Source organism: Prionailurus viverrinus, chromosome F1 (genome assembly GCF_022837055.1).
Source record: "Prionailurus viverrinus isolate Anna chromosome F1, UM_Priviv_1.0, whole genome shotgun sequence".
In the NCBI taxonomy this organism is placed as follows: domain Eukaryota; kingdom Metazoa; phylum Chordata; class Mammalia; order Carnivora; family Felidae; genus Prionailurus; species Prionailurus viverrinus.
The window spans coordinates 17962393-17985727 of NC_062577.1; the positions used below are offsets into that span (position 1 = coordinate 17962393).

Here is a 23335-nt window from a genome sequence, read left to right on the forward strand (position 1 = left end):
CACAGGATAAGTTATGACAGAAAGTTTGTTTGCAATCAGATTTTCTTTCTAGTTGCAATGCTCTGGTACTTTCAATAACTCTTAAAAGGGTGAACTGTGCTTGAAATCTGTACTATAGTCATTACATTGGATGATGTTTGCCTCTTACGAGGTTCTTAAGTGTTCACAAAGCGACCGGCTCTCACAGAAAGTCCTCTGACGTGTATTACCTTCAAAGAAGAAAGTTTGACGCTTTATTATAATTTCCAGTAAGTCAGTACAGTAAGCCATTAGATTGTATCAATAAACAGACATTAAATACAGAGGATAGATAAGGCCCTCCTATATTCCTGTATAACTGGGGTACCCTAGAGACTGAGGAAGAATGCTGGTTAAGTGAGGGAAAGTACATAATAGGTAATTCTGAATCTTACTAAAACATTTCTGAAAAACTTACAATTGAGATACTTTTGACAGTATGTAAAAGAATTTTCTGTATGCTAGCTTTCTTGTGATGCAGAGACTATGATCTTGGCAACATACGAAGTTCCAACATCAGGAATACCGTAATTCTGTCTTTGTTTTAATGAAGACTATCATTTGCATTAGAGTTAAAATGTAAACCATTTATGAATATAGTGAAAGCTTTGAAGAAAGCAAAGAAGACCTGAAAGATTTGAAATTTGCTGTTAGAAGCAAGGTGGGCTGTTTTGTAAGTTCTGTGAGTGCTCCTCATCACCATGAACTTCCTTACTACGTAGCAAGGTCAGGCTTAGAATAGAACGAGGGGAGTGAAGAGGAACATGACTGACGGGGAGAGGAGGTGTGCCGTGGCATCGGTGTTAGCAGAAGGTAGCACCTGCCTTTATCTCGGCTGTCGTTACAGGGGCAGCATTAATTAAACAATTAACTAATGTGTGGGGAGGAAGGTGGAGGGGGAACAGAGAATGTGAGTACGTTAGGAAAGAGAATTGATCTTTTGACCTCACATATCATACTGCAGTTTTATAGTTTCAAAACTTTATTCTGTTGATTAAAAATACAGGAGTTGTAGCAAGCACATCGTCTGTGGCTGAGACTTCTTTCTAAATAGCCATATAGGACGAATGCTAACGGGTATATTATATCCCTTTAAAAAGCTTTGCATTTTTGAGCATAAGAGTGCCTTAGCAATAATTATCTTCTCTCATGTGTCAACTATACTTGAGTGAAAAAACAAACTGTCTTCTTCCTGTGAGGACCCCCCACCCCCGCAGTCTTGTGTACATTCCATCGCCTTTTCTTTTCTTCTCTCATTCTCTGTCTACATGCTGGTCTATATTGGCCTTTTCTCTTCTTCTATCTTTAGGTATCCCTACAACATCACCCTTAGAGCAGTCCTTTTAAGAGTGTTGGAACCTACAAGATGAAATTTAGATCAAGAATTTGACTTTACAGAACAAACCTACAAGAGGCATAAGAGAAGCTGTGGCTCCTGTGAAATTCAGTAATTCTTTCATAGGGTAGGTGGTCCTCAGTTGCGGTGTCTGCTTCCCATGTGCTTCCGAAATAAACTCAGTGGAAAATCGGGCTCGACAGTTTCAGGGCTCAAAATGCACCCATGAATATTCTCGCAAATACACTTTCAATGCCCAGTTAAAAACTGCCTTTATGCGTGAGTTACTGTTAGATTGCTCTTTACTGCCTGATTTTAAAATTCTAAGTTAAATCCATTTGAACGGATTTTAAGAGGTATCAAGGTTGCTCTATTTCATTGAGCCTTTGCTGAAATAGAGGCTGACTTACATGGTGTACGCAACTCAAATCAGTCCTGTTCTTAAATCAGACCTTTAAGAAAATCCTTTGAGTCACTAAACTTTCTTTTTGGTATTCATGGGAGATGTTTTAGTATAGGATAACCCTTGACTAGGCTACTCAGCTGTCAAATGCAAGATACCATGGGTGGGAGGATTTATTTCTTAGATTGTTCCCTAGTGTCTCTTGGAGGAAGATCCAGAGTCCGAGGCAAAGGAAAGAGCAGTTTTTTTCTCAGAGAAGTTCAGTGGCTGTTGAGAGTTAGAGTTGGGGCAGGGCAAAATTCCTCTAAGGCTAGCTAATACAAATGCATGTCAAGGTTTAAGAAGAAATTAGTGAGTTCTTGGAGACCCAGTGCAATTTCAGCTCCATAATTCATTAAATGGATTTTTGTTGTTATTGTTGTTGTTTAACTTTTTATTTTGAAGTAACAACAGATTTACTGGAACTTGCAAAAAATAGTACAGGGATAATTAGGGATTCATAAGAAATTGCAAAAATACCGCAGAGAGGTCCCATTTATCTTTCACCCAGTTTTCCCTAGAAGCTACATCTCATATAAGCATGGTACAGTATCAAAACCAGGGAATGGACTGCTATAACATTTATTTATTTATAACATCTTATGTGTTGTTTTGTCTAATCATCATCTCAGTCAAGATACAAAACTATTACAATACCACAGAGATCTCTCTCCCTTGTACTACCCCTTTATAGTCAGCCAGCCCCACTCCTACCTACTTCCCACCGTCCTTAATTCCTCGAACCACTAATCTGTTCTCCGTCAGTTACAGTTTATTATATTAGATGTGCTAGTAATATAGAATTGTCTCAAAGGGGAAATGGTAGCTACTATCTTAAGAGATTTAAAAAACCTGCTTGTTTCTTCACATTTAAAAAAAAATTTTTTTTAACGTTTATTCATTTTTGAGACACAGAGCGCGAGCAGGGGAGGGGCAGAGAGAGAGGAAGACAAAGAATCTGAAGCAGGCTCCAGGCTCCGGGCTGTCAGCACAGAGCCCCATGCCGGGCTCAAACTCAGAGTGGCGAGATCATGACCTGAGCCAAGGTCGGACACTTAACTGACTGAGGCGCCCCTCTTCACAATTTTTAAGTACAAATTCCTTTAGAACGGAGGGCTCCAGTGGAATTTTAATCTATGTACTCCCAAGTGATGTGACTATAGATTGATTCATCCCACCTCCTTTCTGTTGGCTTCCAAGGTTTCTGTTAAGGGACAAAGCATTTTTTCCATTAAGTTAATGATGTTGCAATGTTCCAAGAATTGGATGGATTTTTCAAAACCTCTTATTTTTTATTTGAAGAGTCAGAAAAGCAGTCAAAAGGTTTTCGTGTAAAAAAACAAAGCCATAATTCATTGACACTTTTACTGGGTTCCTTGTTTATCATAATAATTTATAATGGTGAAGATAGGTTCAAGTGAGTATGTATAAAGCACTTATAATAGTGCCTAGCACATGGTAATCTCTGTTAGTGTTAATTCTTTCACTGCTGCTGTTAAGACACCTGTTCTCTGGATGAGAAGGTTTTAAGCATAAAACCAGAAGATTAAATCACACAGAAGAGGACAATAAAAGTACTGGCTACTTTAAACAAACAAAAGAGTAGGCCCCCTTTTGCACATAAACAAGATTGGGAAGGTGTTTTCATATCACAGCCTCCACCCTCCCTTTTCTCTCCTTTTTAAAACAAATCTTGTTCATTCAGTTTTTTTAAAGAAATGTTTATTTACTTATTTTGAGAGAGAGAGGGAGAAAGAGAATCCCAAGCTCCACACTGTCAGCACAGAGCCCACCATGGGATTTGATCTTACAGACTTTGAGATCATGACCTGAGCCGAAATCAAGACTCACACACTTAACTGACTGAGCCACCCACGCGCCCCCCTTTTCACTTCTTTTAACAAAGGCACTTCTTCCTTACAGTTGGGGAAATTAAAGTAGTGATATACAAAAAGAGGATAAATATACCCAGATTTGGTGAGACTGTTGGGAAAGTGACTCAGTAGTGGTGGTATAAATGACTCGGTATTTTAGGAGGGCAGTTTGACAGGTATCAAAGCCTTGAAAGGGTTCAGACTCTTTGACCTAGTGATTTTACTTCTAGGACTATATTTTTAGGAAATGATCAGAAATGTCAGAGAAGGTGCAAGGATATTCATTATTTATGGTACAGCCTTACTTATAACAGGAAAATGACATTTACGTTTTGTGTAAAGCTGCATAACTGAGTTTGAACTCTATCAAATGGCTATGTTGACATCAATTTGACACAGACACTGTATATTAATAGCTTTAATATGTATTTGGAAGTTATATTAATTGGTTTAAAATGAGCTCAGTATTTGTAGATCTAATCCGAGGAATTTTGTCCTAAAATATGCCATCTTTATGTAGTTACATTAATATGGTTATATGAATATTTTTAGAAAAAATATTTTCTAGAAGTTTGATGTTTTTAATATAGCTGTCCTGTCATTTTCATGTTTGTGTAGTATCTGTCACTAAATATTTTCTGTCTGTACAAGGAGGTAATGTGAAATGAGCCTGTATCTAAGCTAACAAGCAGTTGTCTTTTTACTGTAGAGTTGTTTCTGTTCCATATTTTCCTTTAGTAATTTCAAATCTGAAGGTTGTGATCTAGCTTTAGATTTTAAAAAAGTAATTGGTATCTTCAGAGCATTTACTGCTTGTCCGCTGTGTTAAAGCAATGATTGCCGTTTCTTCCTTTAGTATTCTTCATCTCCATTACTCAAGCCAAAAACTTGGGAGTCTTGGTACCTCTGGACACCTCATTCTTGGCTTACATTGTGTGGATCCAATTTTTGACCAAATCCTACCTGCCTCCAAGATATCTTGAATCTACCACTTTTTCCAGTATAAGGAAACAAACATTACCTTAATTTTTGTGTTTTAGTTAGATTTTGTAGTATCACCGTAACTGTTTCCTCAGTCCCCTCCTCAGTCCATTTCTTTCTGTTTCTGTTTTAAAATTTTATGGAAGACAGGCATACATCACATTTAAGAAGTCCCGTATTTCCACCGGCCTCCACCCTTGAGCCCCATGCTCATCCAGTGCCTTAACTATTCCTTCTTGCAGGAATTTATGTCCAGTTTTCAAATAATATGTCTAAATGTCTATTGTTATGATTTAAAAAATTTTTTAAGTTTATTTATTTTGAGAGAGATAGCACGAGTGGGGCAGAGTGGGGCAGAGTGAGGCAGAGTGAGAGAAGAGAGAGAATCCCAAGCAGGCTCTGAGCTGCCAGCACAGAGCCTAATGCAGGGCTTGAAACCACAAAGCTTCGAGGCCATGACCTGAGCTGAAAGCAAGAGTCGGACGCTTAGCTGACTGAGCCACCCAGCTGCCCCTGATTTTTAAAATTTTAGATATGATATATTGACTCTGTACTATAGAAAATGATTTCACACTTTTATATTGTTTCCCTTGACCTTTATACAGTTCTGTTCCTCCTCTTTTTCGCATATAGTTATGTCACAGTTTCGACGTGAATAAGTAATCATGGCTCAACTATTCTTTACAGTGAAGCCATGATTACTTAAATTTTGTGTTCCTTGAGCTAACCACTTACTTAAGCTTTCTCTATACTTGTCACTAATTCTTCTGCCAGAAGTGAATATAGTGAATGTGTCTTCTCGGTGTGTTCAAACACTTAGGTATTGTTTCATTTTTGAGAGGTATCTCTCTTGGAATCTCTTACCTCTTGCTTAGTTACTATCTGGACTGTTGTTCTTAAGCTCTGCTCACAGCTATGTCCCAGGATCTCCCTTTATTGATAAACTGGGTTTTGCAATATTTTCTTTCTGTATTGGTTCCTCAGTTTCTTGGATCCCGTGTCTTTTTTTTTTCTTAATTTGCTCGTTTGTTTTGAGGAACCACATATTTTCCTAGCTGAGAATAGGTCCCTAGAAAACAAATTCTCTGACACTAGGATGTCTGAAAATGTCTGTAGTATACTTTCATACTTAATTCATTTTTTTGTTGGACAGAATTCTAGGATTTTGAAGACTGTTTTCAGTTGTCTTTATCTTTCAGTGTTGCTGTTGAGGTATCTGATACTTTGATCTGTGTGTGATCTAGTTTTGTTTTGTTTTTGAATCTTACAGATTTAATCTCTTAGTCTCCAGTGTGCTACAGTTTTTTTGAGGCTAGGCCTTGTTTTGAGGGTTTTAAAAATTTAATCCACTGTGAAGAACACTAGACAGATCTTGTTCTTCAACTTCTTAGGGGAGGGGCATTAAAAAATTCAGCGGGGGCGGGGGGGGGACACCTGGGTGGTTCAGTCAGTTAAGCATCTAACTCTTGATTTCAGCTCAGATCATGATCCCAGGATCACGTGATGGAGCACCATGTTGGGCTTCATGCGGAGCAGGGAGCCTGCTTAAGATTCTTTCTCCCTCTCTCCCCTGCTTGCATGCCCATGCACACAGACACTCTCTCCCTCTAAAATAAAACTAAAAAAAATTTTTTGGGGGGGTAAGTTATTTTTCTCTATTTTCTCTGTTCACTCTTAAAATTCCTGTTATTGGGACACCTGGGTGGCTCAGTTGGTTAAGGTCTGACTTCAGCTCAGATCATGATCTCGCAGTTTGTGGGTTCAAGCCCCATGTGGGCTCTATGCGGACAGCTCAGAGACTGGAGCCTGCTTCAGATTCTGTGTCTCCCTCTCTCTCTGCCCCTCCCCTGCTCACACTCTGTCTCTCTCTCAAAAATAAATAAACATTAAAAAAATTATAAAACTCCTATTATTGTTCAGACATTGACTTTTATGGACTCTCTAATTAACAGAATATTTGGATCCTGTTTTGAGCTTATTTTTTAAAAGATTCTATCACTTTTATCTCACAACTCTTACAGTGATTTTTAAAATCTCCCTTAGTGTGTTTTTCATTTCCAAAGGCTGTGTTTTGTTCTCTGAATAGAATGTATCCTTCTGTTTTTGCCTAATGGGAGCAATACCTATTCTTATCTGAGAGTAGTAAATATATGGTTTTGTCTTTCTCTTCTCTCAGTTTTTTTGGTTCCCTTCCCTAACTCAGCTCCCTCAGAGTCTTTTTTTTTTTTTTTCCCCTATAGATTCTATCTCTTTTTGGTGGTGGTTATTGGTATTATAGCAGGATCTTTAACCTGTTTTGAACCTTGGACTCCCTTGGCCCCTGAATGAAGCCTATGAATCTGAACCCTTCTTTAAAATCAAAGGAAATCAATCCTATTAAAATACACTTCCCAAAGTATTTTGTAAAACTGTCACATAGCAATATATATGTGCTTTTATGTTAACATTAAGTAAGATCCAGAGATGATGAGCTCATAATATCAAACTAGTGATGAGTATCAATGATAGTTTTGAGCTATCTGCACTAACTGTAATGTGATATGAAAATGAAAATATCTGTGATTTTTATCAATGGTAATGTCACATGCATTGCCATTTCTTCTGTAATCTGTACTCTACATTTAAGATAATAAGGAATGTCATATCAGAAGTTAGTATAAAATAGAAATTTAAGTTTTTAAGTTTATTGAGCCCTTTGAATTCTCTTGACAGACCCTGTGGGGTATCAAGAGCCCCTTTATTAGAGGCTTCATGACATATATGGGGTAGTTGGCTGTCAGCTGAAAGAAGAAGGTACTGGAAAGCTGATTGGAAGCTCTGAGTAACTGACTGGGAATGGGGCTTGACAGCTAGTAGGTTCACTGTATGTTGTAGGAAGCCTAGCTCTCGTTATCTGTAGGTCCTTCTATTGACACTCCGAAATCTTCAGAAGGAGAATCCACCAATCTCCCTGTGGAGTGTAGGTCTAGTTACCTGTGTTCTAATAGACAGGTAATTTTGCCCTCTTGTCTCCTACGGGTAAAATTTGTTTTTATGATTTAACTGAATGGTTACAGTATTAGATATGTTCCTCTTGAATAAAATGGTTCTAGGAGGGGACACAACTGTCTTTAATGTTGTGAAACCCTTAATATAATAAGAAAACTGGGCTATTTCATGAACTTATTTTTAACCTATTTTTTCAGGAGCTTTCAAGTTGTGGATGGAATAAAAAAGAAAAATACAGTTCTGCACCAAATGCTGTTGCCTTCACAAGAAGATTTAATCATGTGAGTTGCCTATAAAATTTTGATACTTAGTTTCTGAAATTCAGTTCCTCAATATATAATTTTTCATTAAGAAGTAGTTTAGCTTTTCACATGAATGCTGGCATATTTTCAGCCAGTATCTCTTCAAATACTGTCCCCCTGCCTGATCTCTATTTTTTTTCTTCTGTAATTTCTGTTGGAAATTTGTTGGTACTTGACATTCTTTTTTACCTGTTATCTTAACCTTTTGTATTTTATACCTGTTTCTTTGTGTTCCATTCTGCATTATTTCCTCAGTTCTGTATTTCAGTTCACTAATTCTCTTCAGATGGGTCATTTCTATTTCAAGTCTGTGTACACTTTCACACTAGTGTGATTTTTTTTATATTTCTTAGATAATTTTCATCATTTTATTTTATAATTTCTGTTATTATCCAGAGTCCTTCCTTGGAGTACTAATTCTCTGTCATTTCTGCTAATCCTTACTCAAAATGGTTTGTATTTTTATACATTTTCTAATTTTGGATTGAGCACTCATCATTTACGCTTATATCTGTACTTTGTGGGAATTCTGCTGCCACCTAGAGTGAGGGTATATCTCTTCTGAAATGCTTTTTGTTTGCTTTTGCTGGTACCAAGGACTATACTGACTTAGGACAGTTTTTTATATGTTTTGGTTGGGAACATCCGTACATTGCTGTAGTGGAAATTTCAACTCCAAATCCAACTAAGGGATGTTTACAAATTCTTATAAAAGACTTATTTTTCGGGGCACATGGGTAGCTCATTCGGTTAAGCATCTGACTCTTGATTTCGGCTCAGGTCACAATCTCACAGTTCAGGAGATCGAGCCCCGTGTTGAGCTCTGCGCTGACTGTGCGGAGCCTGCTTGGGATTCTCTCTCTCCCTCTCTCTCTCTCTCTGCCCCTCCCCCACTTGTGTGCACCCTCTCTCTTTCTTTCTCAAAATAAATAAATAAACATTTTTTAAAAAGACTTATTTTTCTCCATCTACTCTGCCTTTCTCTGCCAATAAGGGAATTGTTTTAGTCTACATTTTAGCCCTTTGAAGATCCCTTAGATAGACACAGAGGTGGTAGAGTAGAGATGGGGTCCTTGTATTTGAAGGAGTATTAAATCCCGAGCCCCTATGTCACTGAGAGAAAATCCTCCGTGGGCAGCTATAGTGCCCTTTCTTGTAACCACTGCTTTGCCTTTATTTCCCTCTTTGTTTTGGCCTCTAGGAGAAGAAATCCTTCCTTTCAAGTTAGCCACACATTTTTTAAAAAAGTTTCTTGTCTTCAACCCAACATTTCTAGGAGTTTGTAGCAAATAGTTTCTCAGGGTATTTGGTTCACTGTATTCCCCAAAATGGAAGTCGATCAAAGTTTTTGAAAATTAGATTAAATCATTATTAGGGACACAGGGCAAGCATGTCTTACACTGAATTTCATATTCAAGTTATATAGAAGTTGTTTTCAAAATTTTTCTGAGTTGGTCAGAATTTTTTTACCACAGTAAAAATTTTTTTCTTTGCCATACAAAAACATTATTATAATATTCACAAATTTGACTTTACATTTTAAACAATAATATTATTCTTAAGCTGAAAAGTTGTCAGAGTCAGATATGTCACATTGTACCAAAAGCTTTTATCCTTATTCCAGATCATAATAGATCCTATAATCTCACTTAATGGCTCCATTACTCTATTAATTTCTCCTAGTGGGATCATAGGACATTTGAAATAGCAAATTTTGAAAGAAGTTAGAATCTTTTAGAGGAAACCTGTGTGCAATATTATTTTTAAAATCAGTTTTTGTAGACAGCATATCGTTGGTCTTCCTTTTTTTATTTTTTATTTTTTTTATTTTAGGAATTTTAACATATATGTAGATTTATATAAGTATAATCAAAATTCACTTTTATCACCCTAAAAATTTCTTTTGTGCTGTACCCTTGTAGTCACACCCACTCTCTATCCTTAACCCTTGGTGACCAATGAGCTCTTTTCCATCACTGTATTTGCCTTCTCCAGACATTAAAAAAAATTTTTTTTAATCTTTATTTATTTTTGAGAGAGAGAGAGAGACAGAGTGCAAGCGGGGGAGGAAGAGAGAGAGAGAGAGAGAGAGAGAGAGAGAGGGAGACACAGATTCTGAAGCAGGCTCCAGGGTCCGAGCTGTCCGCAGAGCCCGACACGGGGCTTGAACTCAGGAACCGTGAGATCATGACCTGTGCTGAAGTCGGACCCTTAACCGACTAAGCCAGCCAGGCGCCCCCAGACTTTTATATAAATAGAGTCATATAGTACGTAGCCTTTTGAAACTAGCCTCTTTCACTCTCTCAAAGCATAAAGTCTTTGAGATTTATTCTTGTTGCATGCATTAATAATTCATTTTTATTGCTGTGTAGTATTCCATTTGACATCCATTTGAATTTGATAAGTGGTAGTTTTTCCTTTTTTTAAATTTTCCTTAAATATATATTAAAAGAATCAAATTATTTGATCAAATACATCATTAGTGTCTTAGCAACAGAACTAGATTATAATTGTTTTAAGAACTCATTTTTACTCATTTTCTTCTCTATATTTTCTCAAAAATATCCCCAGTTGAACTTTACAACAATCACATGCACAACAACAATTTAATGTTAAGGAATCTAAGGTTTATTTTGTTTTGGTGGGGGTTGGTTTGTTTTTCAAATTTTTATTTAAATTCTAGTTAGTTAACATACCTTTCATTTTTGTAATTCAGTCTGAATCTCTGCTTTTCAGTTCAGACTTAGAAAGGGTACAAAGATAGTTCAGAGAGTTTCCATGTTCTTATATTCCATATAAGATGTTAGCTTCCCCCAGTGCTAACATCTTACAGAAGTATAGTTATCAGAGCCGGGAAATCAACATTGGTACAGTACTATTAACTAAGCTAAGGACCTTATTCAGATGTCCCCAGTTTTCTCACTAATATCCTTTTTGTTATTGTTACAAGATACTTTGGGATCCCACGTTGCATCTAGTTGTCACTAATTATAACAAACGAGTTATCTTGGGGTCTGTTTTTGTCCTTTTAGTGCTTTACCTCTTAACTGTCACATTTTTCTGTGTCTTTGCATGTATGATAATTTTTAAAGTTTTATAGTTATCATTATGGATGATACATAATAGTGATTCTGGATTCCGTTGTCCTCTTTTTTTTTTTTAAGCTTTTATTTACATTCCAGTTAGTTAACATACAGCATAATATTAGTTTCAGATGTACAATTCAGTGATTCAACCCTTCCATACATCACCCGGTGCTCATCACAAGTGCCCTTCTGAATCCATGTCCCCTATTTAACCCATTCCCCCTCCACCTCCTCTCCAGTAACCACCAGTTCTCTATAGTTAAGAATCTGTTTCTTGGTTTGCCTCTGTCTCTCATTTTTCCCTTGGCTCCTTTACTTTGTTTCTTAAATTCCACATATGGTATTTATCTCTGACTAACTTATTTATGACTTTTCTTCAATATTTTTTCTTTTTCCTTTTTTTTTTTTTTGCATTTTAAAATTTTTATTTAAATCCAAGTTAGTTAACATATAGTGTAATAATGGTTTTGTTTTCCTCTTTTGAAGAGTGTTGATTTTTATTTTAGCAAGCAGTTAACTTCACTGGACTCAAACTTCAAATTCTGTCTCTCCTTGGAGAACAGATAATTTCCTTTAGGTTTTGTTTTCAATTAGGCTTCTTAGAGTTTCCCTTGCACATGCACAGTTCCAAGGTCAGCCAGAGAGTTAGATGACATTTTTATATAGATTTGGGGGAATCTCCTTCTTATCTTTCTTTCCTTTCTAGAATTTATCCCCTCACTTTTGGCCAGCTGGCTTCTGACTTTTGAAGCCATTAAGACTATGGCCTTCTGCTTGAATTTTAGTTGCCCACACTGTGGTAACTAGAAAGCATCCTCAGTGAACCAAGTGCAAATCTCATCCAACGCATCTTCTTTCAAGGATCAGTTCTCCAGTTTCTGCCTTCTTTTCGTCCCTCTCGTGGTTTTAAATAGTTGTTTTTATAATTTGGAATTATAATCAGATGAGCATTCCCAAAGATACCAGCTACTCCACATTACCAGAAATGGAACTCTCTCCCATCCCATTAAAAATTATGCTTTCTGGGGTGCCTGGGTGGCTCAGTCAGTTAAGCATCCGACTTCGGCTCACAGTTCATGACTTCAAGCCCCACATCGGGCTCTATGCTGACAGCTCGGAGCCGGGAGCCTGCTTTGAATTCTGTGTCTCCCTCTCTCTCTGCTCCTCCCCCCGCTCATGCTCTGTCTCACTCTCTCTCCCCTTCAAAAATAAATAAAAACATTAAAAAATTTTTTTAATTATGCTTTCTATTGATTATCAAAATAATAATATGTATGGCAGGGAAATTGAAAAAACGTACAAATGTATAAAAAGCTGAGGGGAAAACAAATACCTGGACATGACTGTTGTTAACATTTCAGCATATATCCTTTTCTTCATTCTTTATTTTTTCTTAATTTAATAGAAATCATGTTGTGCATGTAATTTATAGCCTTATTGTCATGGCATACCATTAAATGTTCCTATATCATTATATGTTGAAAACATTTTTAGTATCTCTGTGATCTCCTGTGATTGAAGTATGTCATAATTTTAATCATTCTATATTGGATATTCCTCTGACAACTTGGGGGCATGCCTTCTGGCCAGTGGAGGTTCTTGTTTTTGTTTTCTTTTTTATTGGGGAAGGGTTGTTTACATTTGTTTTAGACATTATCTTTAGATAATTGGAAATACGACTGATAATTAGAAGTTAATGCTTTTAAGAACGATCATGATAATGGCTTATGTTTGTTAAAAAAGACTCTACTTTCTGAAAGCAAAATTTATAGTTGTAGTTATATATTATCTATGATTTTCTTCACAGTATTCCTGGGGCATTTGAGGGGAAGGGAGGGGTAGAGGTGAAAAAGTTTGGCCATAACTTGGTAATTGTTGAAACTGGTTGCTATACATCAGGGATTTCATTATTATCTTCTGTTTAGTTCAGTATACATTTGAAGTGTTCCATGTAAACAGTTGAGAAAACTATCTTGAAGCTTAACACATTTTTGGCTGCAAATATAAGGTTTTTATAACACTTCTATATGATTATGAAACTGAATAAAGCAACTACAGTTAAAAATATCCTATGAATAAATGTTTTCTAGGATTTACTTTTTTATGAAATATTTGGTACATTTCAAAGAATGTGTTAAATATTTGTTTGGATCATGTGAAACTGCTGATGTTCAACCATTGTTAGCCTACAGAAATGGCAAGTTCATGTAATGAATGTGTATTAAAAAGCATTCTAATAAATGATTTTGAATTAACCACCTAAGCTAGGAGCTAGAATATTACCCAAACTCTTTAAACATTTTACATATTCTTCCCTGTACCCTCTCTTAAGGATAACCATTATCTGAAAATTTGGGTTTTGGTTTTTTGGGCAGGTTTTTAAAAGTTTTTTAAACTCTTCTTGTAATTCTTTTATAGATTCATCGGAAATGTTTGTATCCTGAAACAACATGTTGTATAATCTTGTTTTTCATCCTCATAAAATGTATCATCAGACTATATATATATTTTTTTATGGTTGGCTTTTTTTCACTTTGTGTTTCTCTGATGCCATGATGATGTATTTGGCTCTAATTCATTGATTTTTCACTGTTTTCTAGCATTTCATTGTATGAATATATCAAAATGAATTTATCACTTTTGAGGATGACCATGAGATATGTTTCCTAATTTTTTGCTATTATGAAGAATGATGCTAGGAATATTCTGAGTCTTGGTACTTATGTATGCTAGTTTCTCTAGGCAGTGGCTTTCAAACTTGTTTGATGGTGACCCACGATAAGATAAAATATTTTACATTGTGATTCAGTGTAGACACACAGCTGAAACAGAAGTATTCTGAAATAATATTTATTTGTATTAGATGATATGTTCTTTGATCTTTTATGCTTAATAAAGTAGTAACATTGCTACTTAGACTTACTAAATTGATACATTAAAGTGGGTTAAAAAAAAACCCACTGTAATTGGTTAGAAAAATGTGTGTTTAGATATAAAATTTTTGTCAGAGAGAATGTATGCATGTTTACCTATAAAAGATGGTGTCTTTTTTTTTTTTTTAATGATTGTACTGATTTTGCATTCCCACCAGCAGAGTACAAGAACTTCCATTACTCTCATCTTTGTCAACAGTTGGTATCATCAGACTTTGCAACCTAATTGATATGAAATGATTCGGGTTTCATTTTTATTCAGTAAATGTTTATTAAGCTTCACTGTGTCCTGGGCACTGTTCTCAGTGTTTGGAATATATTAGTGAACAGGAAAAACAAAGATCATTATCTCCACGGACCTTTTCATTCTAGCTCTTACTAATTTTAATTTCACTTTTCTTTTGTTTTCTCATTTTCACAAGTTCTGTCATTTTCTTTTTTCTTTTTTTTTTTTTAATTTTTTTTTTTTTAACGTTCATTTATTTTTGAGACAGAGAGAGACAGAGCATGGACGGGGGAGGGTCAGAGAGAGGGAGACACAGAATCCGAAACAGGCTCCAGGCTCTGAGCTGTCAGCACAGAGCCCGATGTGGGGCTCGAGCTCACGGACCTCGAGATCATGACCTGAGCCGAAGTCGGCCACTTAACCGACTGAGCCACCCAGGCGCCCCACAAGTTCTGTCATTTTAAAATCTCCCTGGTCATTTTTATTATTCTTGTATTTCTTACTCATTTATTTTCTAACTCATAACTTACTGTAAATTAAAATGTGGATACAAAAAACCCACAAAACAAATACATGGTTCAATAAACTATTGTCAAATATCCTTGTAACATCACCCGGACCAAAAATAAAACTTGAACTTTAGGAACTCCTACATGTACCTCAGCCCAGTCACACCCTTTCTTCCTCCAGGAATAATCACTATCCTTTTATCATACTCACTTTCTTGTGTGTCTTTTTATAGTTTTATCACCTAAATGTGTCCCCAGACACAACTATTTACCCTTGCCAATTTTTAAAATTTGTTAAATTTTAAGACTTTTTAATTGGCATTTTCTCCTTTTCTTTTCCTTATCATTTACCTGTGGAGGCACCTAGGCATTTTGACCTAATTTTGAGTCTCCCACAATCTAGGTTGCATCTATACAGTGTAATATATTATGTTTTCTGGGTGTTAGTGCTGGTTCCAAGGATTCAGTTGGGTTCAGTGCCTTTGGCAAGAATATGTGTTGTGTTTGTTGTTTTTCTTCTTTTTCATCAGGAGGCACATAATATCTGGTTGTCTTTTTCAGGATTTTAGCAGCTGTGTCTAGATCCATTAATTAACTGAAGTTGTTAAAAGGCTGGGACGCCTGGATGGCTCAGTTGGTTAAGCGTCCGACTTAGGCTCAGGTCATATTTCACAGTTTGTGCCTTGCATTGGCTCCTTGCTGACAGCTCAGAGCCTGGGGCCTGCTTTGGATTCTCTGTCTCCCTCTCTCCCTGCCCACCCCCCTCAAAAATAAATAAACATTAAAAAAATGTTAAGGTTAATTCACATTTCATTCTTTTTCATTTATTAGTTGGAATGCTTTTATAAAGAGACATTTTCCCTCATCTGGTATTTGCTTACCCAGAGATCCATTTCCTATAAGCAAGGAAGGATAAATGTTCACTTCTTTCCCATTATTTAGTTGTTTTGAAGATAGTGAATTGGTGTTCTGTCTTCCTCTAACAGTGACCAAGTAGTTTTTTTAAGTACCATTGTGAACTTACAAATTAAAACATCATATATGATGTGTTTCAACCCATTGCAGTTATTACCTTTTTAAAAAAGTATATTGTTAAGTTTGTTTATTTTGAGAGAGACAGAGAGAGTGAGAGCAGGGGGAGGGGCAGAAAGAGAGGGAGAATCCTGAGCAGGCTCCACACAGTCAGCACAGAGCCAGACGCAGGGCTCCAACTCACAAAACCATGAGATCATGACCTAAACTGAAATCAAGAGTCTTATGCTTAACCAGCTGAGCCACTTTCATGTCCTTTGTCATGATTCTAACAGTCTTTAATTGTTTCCTTGCCATCTGGTATGCAAAGATATTTCAGGTTCATTTTGTCCATTACCTGCTCCCATCCCCTCCCTGTATCTGGAATCAACGTTCTTTAATAAGTCCTGGTTTCTTACAGGGGGAAATGGACTCGAATGCTAGGAATGCTCATTGCTATTTTCTCTGCCTTTTTCAGCAGAGGTAGCTAAGATTTCTATATGTCGTCCACACACACATAGACAAACAACTGTTTAAAGATAAAATATCTCATGAGTTCATATAGATACTTGTAATTCAAATTCAGGACCGACTATAGAGTTTTTTTTTCCAACTCTTCTGTATTGCGTCCACATGTTCTTTCTTCTATTCACAGAATCCTGATTATCAAGGCATGTTGATTGCCTATAGCTTGTTATCCATTACAGTACTCAGGAAGGGCTCGTGAGAATAGTAATTCCTGAATTCTTGCATGCTGGCAAATGTGCCTGTCCTCTGTGTACAATTTTCTTTCCTTGATGATTTTTGATATATTACTCCATTTTTTTTTTTCTGACAAGTGTTACTGTTGATAAGTCCGGTGATAATTACATTTTCTTTTCCTTAAAAATCACTTTATCTTTTTGTCTCAATGGCCAAAAGATTTTTTCCCAGTAATTTTATTGAACTGTATCTTTGTGTGGGTCATTCTGGATCAGTATTCTAGGGTATGGTTGGCTTTATCTGGGATTGTCAACTGGGGAGCACCTGCACTTAGCCTGTCCAGCATGGACAGAAGTTGGACTTCTTACACAGTAGCTCAGGAACCTCAGAGAGAATGTTCTGGCAGTCAAGGCAGAGGCTTTCTTTTATGACCATCTTCTGGAAGTTAGCATCAATTTAGTTAATCTTCTGTTCATTAAAGCAGTCACAAGCCTGTCCAGATGACATGACAGGTGACATAGACCCCAACTTTCAATGACAGAATGACAGAGACCTTTTGGCCATGTTTTAAAATCATGATGGCATTTTGTCTTAAAATTTGCCTAGCATTGGGGCGCCTGGGTGGCTCAGTCAGTTGGGCGTCCGACTTCGGCTCAGGTCATGATCTTGCGGTCCGTGAGTTCGAGCCCCGCATCAGGCTCTGGGCTGACAGCTCAGAGCCTGGAGCCTGTTTTGGATTCTGTGTCTCCCTCTGTCTCTGACCCTCCCCTGCTCATGCTTTGTCTCTCTCTGTCTCAAAAATAAATAAATGTTAAAAAAAAAAAATGAAAAAAAAAATTTGCCTAGCATTAAATTTAATAAAGTCAGTAATCATGCAGTTTAGTTTAAATTCACAGGTGATATTTGCCAAGGTTGTTGACAAAATAAAGTATAGCTTTTGATATATTTTAGAAGTGTACTTTATCAGAATGGGGGATACTTATTGTCATTAGTAGCCCAGATATAATAACAAATATGAATATGGCTTTATAAAATATATACATTTTATATTTACATATACATTTGTAAAATATATACAAAATATGTACATTTTGGCAGTTTGTAGATGAAAGTTGCAAGTAAAATCTGAAATGTTTCTCACTAAAACAGGGATAAGAAATGTGAGGCAGTGGCACTATGTTTTGCACTATCATTTCTTGCTAATACACCTTGTATTTAGATTTGTGTAAGTTCAAGCCAACTGAGAGTGCCTTGATTTTATTTTCATAGTAAATGAATTAAAAATATGTTATATTTATGAGAAGCAAACTATTTTCATCAGAGTACATAGAGCATTTTAGTAATTTAGATTTAGCCTGCCTTCTGATAAATGGTTTTTAAAAGAAATTGTAAAGGTGGTTTATTGAATTAGAAAGCATTACATGATTTTAAAAATATAATCTTAGTTTAATTTTAGAATGACTTTTCTTTATGGCATTATTTCATAATGTAAATAAATGGCAATGTGGGATTACACAGCCACAGAAAAACTTGCCCTAAGTAGCATAGTTTATAATGTCTGATCTTAGAGCTTATCTAATTCTGCCATGATGTTTCAGAATAAAATTACATGTATTTGTATAGTGTTCTTGTTGTAATAATGCAATAAAACCAGTTTTATTAACTCCTTCAAAATTTATTTTGCTTTTACAAATCAAAACTCGTAGTCATGTTTGTGTGTGTGTGTGTGTGTGTGTGTGTATAAGCATACACATATACACATGTATATCTCTATGCACATACATATCATGTATATATGAAATGTATGCAACATTTGAAGACTGGTTATATCCTGGCAGGGAGCCGGAAGGAGAAAAAAAAGTATTGTCTTTTAACCAGCTATAAGTCATTCACCAAGTCATTAATTTGATCCTTGTGAGTAAAGAATCTTGCCATTCAACTCCTTTTAATTTTTATTTGCAGGTAAGCTTTTGGGTTGTTAGAGAAATTCTTCATGCTCAGACATTAAAAATTAGAGCAGAAGTTTTGAGCCACTATATTAAAACTGCTAAGGTAAGAAAGACTTGTATTTTTATTTTTGAGTCCAGCCATTCAGCATTGTGAGTGACTATTTGCCCGTGATACTTTATTTACTATTTATTGACCCTGGAAAATAAGACCTGTTGATTAATATGTTGACTCTTTCGATTGGATGCCTGTTTTCTTTGCCTTTTCTTTATTCTTCCTGTCTTCCTCCCTTTAGCTCTCCCCTCCCTGTCTTAGAGTAGCTGGAATATATTACTTATTTGACTGGATAAGTAGGCAGAGATCAGATTATGGTGAAGTATAGTATTTACAAAATACTGGACTCTTCTGCAGGTAATTGAGAAAGCCTTATAGGATTCAGTAGGAAAATGTATATCGATTATTTGTTTTTGAAATCTATCACTGCCAACCCTGTGGAGAATACAACTTTATTTTTAAAGGAATAGTATAAAGAGGATGTTAACCAAATATGTTAATTGAGTAGTTATTGTGGGGCATAGATAATGAATGCAGCAAGAGAAAAGGAACATGGATTTCAAGGATGGTCAGAATTCAGAGAGGAGGGTGAACAAGGCATTCCACAAGAGGATACTAATATTTCCTTAAAACTGACAACTCTAAATTTATGGTAAGTTCACTAAAAGGTGGTATAATTGTAGCCACATCTTCACCATTCTTAGAATAAATTCATAACTTACCTCATGTCTGAATGAAGGTGGACTAAAATGAGAATGCCATTTTTACAGTTTTAAGTTATCGTAATTATTTTAAAATTGTAACTGCTAGGGGGGCCTGGGTGGCGCAGTCGGTTAAGCGTCCGACTTCAGCCAGGTCACGATCTCGCGGTCCGTGAGTTCGAGCCCCGTGTCGGGCTCTGGGCTGATGGCTCAGAGCCTGGAGCCTGTTTCCGATTCTGTGTCTCCCTCTCTCTCTGCCCCTCCCCCATTCATGCTCTGTCTCTCTCTGTCCCAAAAATAAATAAACGTTGAAAAAAAAAATTAAAAAAAAAAATTGTAACTGCTATAGGTCGGAACGCCTCCGTAATTTCCTTGCGCACCTGGAAGCAGTTGTGTTCTAACGTTCTGTGGCACTAGGTGGCAGAGCTAGCTTTCAAAATGTGATCTGTGGCAATGTCATAAAATTTCTGAAAACATTCTCTGATATGTTTGATAAATATTGGGTTTTAGCTAGCAGAAATTCATGTCTTTTCTCCATACATTCTGAATTTGTTTTTTTCTTTTCTGGTATTTTTGTTAGTTTTTTTAAGTTTTTTTTTTTTTTCAACGTTTTATTTATTTTGGGGACAGAGAGAGACAGAGCATGAACGGGGGAGGGGCAGAGAGACAGGGAGACACAGAATTGGAAACAGGCTCCAGGCTCTGAGCCATCAGCCCAGAGCCCGACGCGGGGCTCGAACTCACGGACTGCGAGATCGTGACCTGGCTGAAGTCGGACGCTTAACCGACTGCGCCACCCAGGCGCCCCTTTGTTAGTTTTTTTATGGGCTTTGCATGTTCCACTCAAAACCACCAAATTCTGCCTATCAAGCTCGTTGTTACCTTCCTCCTCGAGTAATCATTTAATTCCAGTTCAGACTCTTAGACTTTTAAGTTATTTTTGACAGTAGTTTCTTTCATCCCAAGCTGTAAATTCATAATTTTTTTTTTTGGCTCACACTGTCTTTTAAATCCCTCTATTCTGACTCTGCCTTCTGTATTCCGTCTGTTACAAAACTTGCAGGTCTTTTACTTGTTTAGTAGACTGTGTCCGTTAGGGTTCTCTGGAGAGACAGAATAAATATACATGTATGTAAAATGTATAAAGAAGATTAAGCAATTGGCTCCGATGGTTGGGGGAAGGGGCTGGCAAGTGTGAAATTGATTGTAGGGCAGGTGGACAGCCTAGAAACCTCAGGCAAGAATTGAAGCTACAGTCTTGAAGCAGAATTTCTTCTCTGGGAAACCTTCAGTTTTTATACTCTTATGGCATTTCAGCTGATTAGATGCAGCCTACCATATTATCAAATGTAGTCTCTTTTATTTACACTTATCTTAGCCAAAAGGCCGACTGACTATGGATGTTAACTGTATCTACACAACGGCTCCACAGCAAAACCGAGGTTACTGTCTGGTTAAATAACTGGGTACTGTAGTCTAATCAAGTTTGACATATAAAACTAATCATCCTATAGACACACAAAAAAAATTGTAAAGTATATTTTAAGTATCAAAAGAATGATAAAGTGGACACCCATGTCCCCACTGCCCACTGAACTCTGATAGGCCTCCGCATACGCAGTCCCCTGCCCTCCTGCTACCAAAGGAACCATTGCCCTGAACTTTACGTTAGCTTTTCTTCTCTAGTTTTGTACATATGTGTGTTCCTGAGTAATAGATTGTTGTTTATATTTTTGAATTTTGTTTAAATTATTCCATAATTACTTTTATACTTTTATAACTTGGTGTTTTTACTCAGCACTGTTGCCGAATGGCTTTGGGTGTGCCTCTGTTGTAGAGTGTTCTGTTGCTTGCATTTACCACCAATTCTTCAGTATACTCTGGCTTGGATAGTTACCAGATTTTTGTTGCTGTACACACGGCTGCTAGAAAGCTGTCTTGTGGGATTCTCTTTGTGCTCATGTGAGGGGTTAAGCCCTAGAAGTATAGAGAGAAAAGATAAATTACCTTTAAAGAAATGACGGAACAATAGCTTTCATTGAACGTGATGAGAATGAACATTTTTTCAGTGTTGGCCATTTAGGTTTTCTCTCCTGAAATGTCTCTTCAAGATTTTTGAACAGTTGTCTCTTATGGTGTTGATCTTTTATTGATTTTTGTAAGAGTTTTTTTATTTAATTTTAGATACTGCTTCTCCAATATATGTTTTTATATCCATCTTTATATTTGTGACTTCTCTTATTACTCTTTTCATGTTATCTTTTCATATAGATGTTCTAACTTTAGTAGTCAAACTTAGTGATCTTTAATTTTTATTGTATCGTTTAAGAGTATCTTATTTAAGGGGTGTCTGAGTGGCTCAGTTGGTTAAGCATCCGACTTTTGATTTTGGCTCAGGTCATGATCTCCCGGCTTGTGAGGCCAGGCCCTGCATTGGGCTCTGCGCTGACATTGGGCTCTGCGCTTGGGATTTTCTCTCTCCCTGTCTCTTTGCACCTCCCCAACACGTACGCATACTCTCTCAAAAGAAAGAAATCATCTTAAAAAAAAAAAAAGAGTACCTCATTTAAGAAAATTTTATAGCTTTGATTTTTGTATGTGAGTATTTATGTGGAAAAAATTTTTTCTGTATGTAGGAATTATGGATTATTCATATTTTTCATTTGAGTATCTGCCACCATTTTTTTATTGAAGAATAATTAACAAACAATATCCTGTTTCAGGTATATATCAGTGATCCATTATTTTTATGCATTGTGAACTCAATAAGTCTAGTTACCATACAGAATTATCATAATATTTTTTACTATATTTTTATGCTGTACATCACGTCCTCTTGACTTACTTATTTTAGAACTGGAAGTTTGTACCTCTTAATCCCCTTCACCTATTTTGCCCACTCCCCCAAGCCCTCCCATCTGATAACCAACAGTTTTTTTTCCTATAAATCTGTGTCTGTTTTGTTTGTTCATTTGTTTTTTAGATTCCACATTTAAATGAAATCATGCTATATTTGTCTTTGTCTGGTTTATTTTACTTAGCATAATACCCTCTTAAGTTCAACCATGTTATCACAAATGGCAAGATTTCATTTTTTTTTTTTTTAATGGCTGGGTAATATTGTATTGTATCATATATACCACATCTTTATTCATCAGTCAGTGGACACTTAGGTTGTTACTATATCTTGGTTATTGTAAATAATGCTACAGTGAACATACTGTGAATTTTGTTTTCCTTTTCTTTAGATAAATATCCACAAGTAGAATTGCTGAATCATACAGTAGTTCTGTTTTTAAATTTTTGAAGAACCTCCCAGTGCTTTCCATAGTGACCACATCAGTTTACAGTCCCACCAGCAGTGTGCGAGGGTTCCCTTTTCCCCATATCCTTGCCAGCAGTTGTTATTTTTTGTCTTTTTGATAGTAGCCAGTCTGACCAGTATGAAAGGATATCTCACTGTGGTTTTGATTTGCATTTCCCTAATGATTAGTGATATTGAGTGTCTGACACCATTAAAAAAAATCCTTCGTTAATCTTTATTTTATTTTGCCTAGAAATATCTTTATGTCATCTTGTTCTTAAAAAAATGCTATTCCAGGGGCGCCTGGGTGGCTCAGTCGGTTATGTGTCCGACTTCAGCTCAGGTCACCATCTCACAGTTCATGAGATCGAGCCCTGCATTGAACTCTGTGCTGACGGCTCAGAGCCTGGAGCCTGCTTGTGGATTCTGTCTCTGTCCCTCCCTCTCTCCCTCCGTCTCTCTCTCTCTCTCTCTCTCTCTCTCTCTGCCCCTCCCTCATTTGTCCTCTGTCTCTCTCAAAAATAAACATTTTTTAAAAATGCTATTCCAGACTTACAGTTTTTTTGTGTTTCTTTAGGCACCAGGAATTAGTGTCTTTTTAGTACTCTGGGAAAATAATAATCTCCCATTATCTCTCAGATAATTATTTCTACCATTGCTTTTTATCATCTTCTTCTACAACTCCCTCTAGATAAATGTTGGCCTTTTTTTTTTTTTTTTTAAACCTCTTATGTCTCTTAACCTTTGTTTGACATTTTTTTAAAACACTTTTTCTTTCATGTTGCATTCTGGATAATGTCTTCATGTTTAATCTTCATTTTGAGGCCAGTACCTAACGTTGTTCTCATTTGTGAATTCCTGTTTCCTTATGTGTTTTCATCTTCCATGTTTTTAAGATTGAGTTTTATTGGGGCGCCTGGG

General features: G+C 36.4%; 1 protein-coding gene across 4 annotated transcripts in view; it reads left to right on the plus strand.

The window, feature by feature from the left end:
• The window catches only part of RALGPS2 (Ral GEF with PH domain and SH3 binding motif 2), a 165534-nt gene that overhangs the window by 51270 nt on the left and 90929 nt on the right, over positions 1 to 23335 (plus strand). For all 4 annotated transcript variants that reach the window (XM_047839681.1, XM_047839680.1, XM_047839683.1 and 1 more), the window contains 2 exons: positions 7837 to 7920; positions 18371 to 18460. In XM_047839681.1, coding sequence (XP_047695637.1) covers positions 7837 to 7920; positions 18371 to 18460 — 174 coding nt within the window. The remainder of the gene's footprint in view (positions 1 to 7836; positions 7921 to 18370; positions 18461 to 23335) is intronic.